The sequence below is a fragment of the Austrofundulus limnaeus genome, unplaced genomic scaffold (assembly GCF_001266775.1).
Source record: "Austrofundulus limnaeus strain Quisiro unplaced genomic scaffold, Austrofundulus_limnaeus-1.0 Scaffold226, whole genome shotgun sequence".
Classification (NCBI taxonomy): domain Eukaryota; kingdom Metazoa; phylum Chordata; class Actinopteri; order Cyprinodontiformes; family Rivulidae; genus Austrofundulus; species Austrofundulus limnaeus.
The window spans coordinates 459866-464778 of NW_013952628.1; the positions used below are offsets into that span (position 1 = coordinate 459866).

At 41.7% G+C, this 4913-nt stretch overlaps 1 protein-coding gene across 5 annotated transcripts in view; it reads right to left on the reverse strand.

The window, feature by feature from the left end:
- wdfy3 (WD repeat and FYVE domain containing 3) overlaps positions 1–4913 on the reverse strand; it is a gene marked incomplete at its 5' end in the record, with an annotated part of 96713 nt that overhangs the window by 10770 nt on the left and 81030 nt on the right. For all 5 annotated transcript variants that reach the window (XM_014019682.1, XM_014019683.1, XM_014019685.1 and 2 more), the window contains 8 exon segments: positions 850–956; positions 1040–1157; positions 1237–1356; positions 1443–1497; positions 1601–1681; positions 2553–2638; positions 3396–3516; positions 3855–4003. In XM_014019682.1, the coding sequence (XP_013875136.1) occupies positions 850–956; positions 1040–1157; positions 1237–1356; positions 1443–1497; positions 1601–1681; positions 2553–2638; positions 3396–3516; positions 3855–4003 (837 nt within the window).

A 4913-nucleotide genomic window follows, 5' to 3' on the forward strand; every position in this document is an offset into this window, starting at 1 on the left:
GCACCAGCGCCACCGGACCCTCTGACCACCATCAGTAGGCAAGGTGGGTGAAGTGTCTTGTCCAAGGACGCAACGACTGAGTCGACCGGACGGGGAATCGAGCCGGCGACCTTCTGGTACCAAGACGACTCCCCTAACCACTCCGCCACAGCCGCCCCCGTAGTAGGTGTGTAGGAAGTAGAAGTAGTAGTAATATCACAGAAGTAGTATAAAATAGTAAACTCATCGACTACAATTTGCCAAAAACACAGCATACGTAGCCGCTCCCAAGTAGGGACTTGTCTCTGGAAAGCCTCGATAAAAGACGCCGACGTCTCCTCTGATGATGAACGCTAGTGTCGTGGTAGCAACATGCTATGTGTTTACATCCATGACCGCCATGTTTGTAATGACTTATCACGAGAACAAACGTATTCACGCACGACTTTAATAGCATTTCTTACTTAATGGAAACACCGCAGTTGTGAAACTGTTTTTCGACATTAACAGAATATCGACAAAGTTTTGCGCACATTTGCAATGGAAACGCAGCTACTTTAAGTATTTCTAACTATGAAATCATCCATTGGATGTAGATCAATCTCTACAAAAACTGAGTTAAACTTCGGTGTGGTAGTAGCTGCGTCACGCCCAGCAAAATCAAACAGGTTTTTTATTTTTTTATCTAAAATCTACTGAAAAAACACAAATGTTGATCCTGATTTTAGTGGCTTAAACAGACAAACACAGTCTCTCGTAAACCTGTTGACCAGTCCAGACCAATCAATCAATCAATCAATCAATCAATCAATCAATCAATCAATCAATCAATCAATCAATAAAGTAGGAGTTCATGACTGTGAATCAAACCTGAAGTCGGAGGAAAATCTGTGTGAACGGCTCCATTCGGACCAAATACGAGGCGACGATCATGGCGGAGGAGTAGTGGGTGCCATAGTGGTACGCAGGGGTTTCACCTGAGAGGAACAAACAAAATCAACACAAACCTCTAAAACACAGCCTTCATGAGTTAAAGCTCCTCAGTCCTCTCTCAGCTCACCGTTGGGGTCTTCCCAGTCCTTGTACCTCTTCTTGTACTGGGTGAGCCGGTCGTCCGTCTGGGCGCCCATCGGCTTGGTGAGGTTCCGGAATGTCTTGGGGTTGTTCAGGTCCAGCTCCTGATTTAAACAAAAAGTATTTGAGTTTTTCTTGCTGCTGTTCTGATGGGAGAACCAGAGAACAGAAGCCCTGCGGCACCTCCGAGTCGTAGTCGGCCAGGATCCAGGGGAAGACGGGGTACTGCATCAGGTCGTTGTAGGAGCGTCCGGCCAGCGTGTTCAGGTGCATCAGGTACTGGAAGTTACTGATCTCTCCTCTCTGCAGCGCAGCAAAACACACCGGATCAGAACATACAGCACCGCTGCTGCTGCAACATGATGGTCAGGAAATACTACAGCTCCTACCTCCCACCTCTGAGTCACAGACCTCTCACCAACAAGAGTGCTGAGAAGACCCGATCTGGAGAACAGAACACAGACGGTGATAAAACCCCTCGTTAATGAACTTTAACAGCTTCATGCTCCTCTGAAATGATCCCAGAGCTCAGAAGGTGAAGGCTTACCCTTGCTCCACGCTGGTGTTGGGCCTCTGACCTGAAACTGACTCGGAGCTGTCGGCCAGCGAGGGAACCACCGCCAAGAACCTGCAGCAAGAACACGTTTACATTCTTTACGTAAAAAAACAAACCAACAGGTTTACAACAAACCAGGGATTTACAGTGATCAGTTCATTCATTTTTATTATTAAATCTTTGTTTTCAATCTAACTCAACTGATTCAGCAAACTGACTGTTTTTCTTCTTAAGACACTTTTAGCTACTTTCAATAAGGGACGCAACAACACAGCATCTCTTTATGAATCAACACAGATTTCTAACATTTATTTTACCAGCTTGTCTTCTGAAGATGCTCTGTGTTGAAGGATCAGTAAATCTGTGTTCGACTACTCCACCTAGGCTGCTTTTTGGAGCACAGATCCACTGAGAAACTTGCCTTTTCAGCAACATTTAATTTAAAAACTGGACTTTTGAAGTTAAATAAATGTTCATAATTAATTTCGCTAAACTACAAGTTAAGAAGGGCATGGAGTTTTATCAAACTGTGGCACTGAAGTATCAAACTGAACCAAATCATGGATTTTCTTCCTACTTTCAATCCATCGATCCAATTTAACAAATTTCATCATTAATTCACAAACATACACTCTTACATTACTTACTGTAAACGAGTAAAAACCTGCCCTTTAACTAAAATTACACAATAAAATTTCACCAATCTGCTCATTATCAATACAGAAATGTAAAAGCATTCATCATTTTTTTCTTAAAGTGTTTTTATTGATTCATAGAAGCACTTTAAGCTAGCCTTTAGCTACATATAATTTCTCTGAGCTAGTGCTCCACTTCCGTTAGCTTTAACACCTCGGTTTTAGCTTCAGCGTTCACTGAAATATCACAGAAAATGTTCATTCCTCAAGCTGCCGCAGTTTAAAAGAAGCAGGAATTCATTTGGTACCTTTGGTAAACTTTATTGCGAACTCCCTTCTGAAAGGCTAACAGGTAGTTCCTTCCATCAGCAGAGAAAACCTCCACCGCCATCGGCTGAAAGAAGACAAAAAACATGCAACAGGTGCAAACATCTGAGCTCATAGGAAGGTGTGTTTTAAGCTGTCATTTCTGTCCAAACAGCAGCTAAAATAAAGCCTTTTAAAGGGTCTGTGACGTCAGATTTTTGTAATAAACATTAACGCATTTTTGGAAGGATAACATCAATAAAATATTACAAAACAAATTTCATGTCGCTGAGATGAACAGTTGTTGAGATATTTGCATGTAAAGTAACAGGAAGTGATGTCAAAGGGGAATATCTGCATGTAAACAGAGTGTTGTTACATCAGCCAACAAACCCAGACTGTGGAGAAGAATCTGAAGTTCCTTTAGATTAGTTTTAGTCGCTATCAAAGACAGATGAAGAAGAGTTAAAGTGTAAATAATTGAAAAAACAGAGAGTTTATTTTACTAATGAATTCACCTTTGATGTCACTTCCTGTTTCATTTTGGCTGAGCCAAATTCAAAATAAAATATACCAGTTATGGGACAAAATGGGTAAAATCATGTGTACTATGCTAATTTTATTAAGCATGCTTTCAGCTTTTTGTATTTGAAGGATAGGCGCGTCACAGGAACTTTAAAGTCGAGCAGAAAATCTATTTTATTTATTTGACCTTTATTTAACCAGGTTAGTCAGTTAAAAACACGTTTTTATTTACAGTGAGAACCTGTGAATTGAGTCCAAACATGACAGATGATTGATTTTAAAAGCCTGAGTATGTATGTGTGTGTTTGTGTGCAGCTGACCTGCAGCAGGTAGCGCCTCTTATGAACCTCCTTAATGTCTTCGTAGGCGAAGATGCTGCAGGTCCTCTTCAGCTGGCTCTGGCCCTGTCGCGCTCCTCTGGGGATGATGGCTTCATGCAAACTGGACCAAAGGCACAAAGAGATTTGTTCATAAAAGTAAACAGTTAAAGAGGCTGAAAACATTTAAATGCTCAGGCGGTTTTGGATTGTGTGGATCCTACAGAGCTGCTGAGGGGAACGACTAAAACCATCGGCTGGTTTTTATTTTTGGCTGTTTTCCACGTGTGTCCCGAAGCAGCGAGCAGAGCGAGCTTCCTAAAACAAACGTGTGAAAAGCTTCGCTCCGGCAGCACCATGACATCATCCCACTGCAGCGTCCAGAGGGATGATGTCATCCTTTAAAAACAGAGGCGACAAACAGCGGAGCGTCCGGGTGGAGGCGGCGTGGCCTGGACCTACTTGGGCGGCAGCGTGTCGATGTCTCGGATCTCTCTGGACACGGTCATGGTGTAGCCGTCGATGACGTAGAAGTGCTCCTTCCCGAACAGCAGGAGACCCTCGCTGGTGTCCAGACCCTGAACTCGTGCACAGCGGTACATGTGCTGAATCTGGAACACACGGGGTTAACTCTACTTTAAAGGGCCTCTGACATTAATTTTTACAATAAACATAAATGCATTTTTGGAAAGACAACATTGATAACATGTTGTTAAAATAATTTTACACCGCTGAGATGAACAGTTGTTGAGATATTTGCATGTGAAGTAACAGGAAGTGATGTCAAAGGGGAATGTCTGCATGTAAACAAAGTGATGCTACAAGGCTAACAAGACAGACTGTAGAGAAGAATCTGATGTTTCTGTAGATTATTTTGAGTTTCTATCAAAGAGATGAAGAGTCAGACTTCAAATAATATTGTTACAATAAAAAAGTAAAACAATCAAATTTCTTAAAGTTTCCCCTTTGATGTCACTTCCTGTTTCACTTTGGCTGAGCCAAATTCTGAAGAAAATCTGCCAGATTTGTGACAAAACGGGTAAAATTGTGTAATATGCCAAGTTTCTTAAATATAAAGATGTTTTCTTTGACTTTTTGTATTAGAGTGAGATGCATGTCACAAGCTGCGTTTCCATCGACCATGAAAATGCGCAAATTAGAATTTCGAAAATAAATTTGCTCAATGGAAACACATCAATTTCGAAAAAAAATTACGCTTTTCGACAACATGTTTTTGCGCTAGGATGAGGTGGTATTTCGGCCGTATCGAAATTGATGTTTTTCCCAAAACTGCAATGGAAACAATTTTTTTCGCTTCACGGGAGTTACGTGATCACCAACCGGCTGTTTCTACTGGTGAAAAAGACGACGATGAAGAAGATAACAGGAAGTAGAAGTAGTAGTAATATCACAGAAGTAGTATAAAATAGTAAACTCACCGACTACAATTTSCCAAAAACACAGCATACGTAGCCGCTCCCAAGTAGGGACTTGTCTCTGGAAAGCCTCGATAAAAGACGC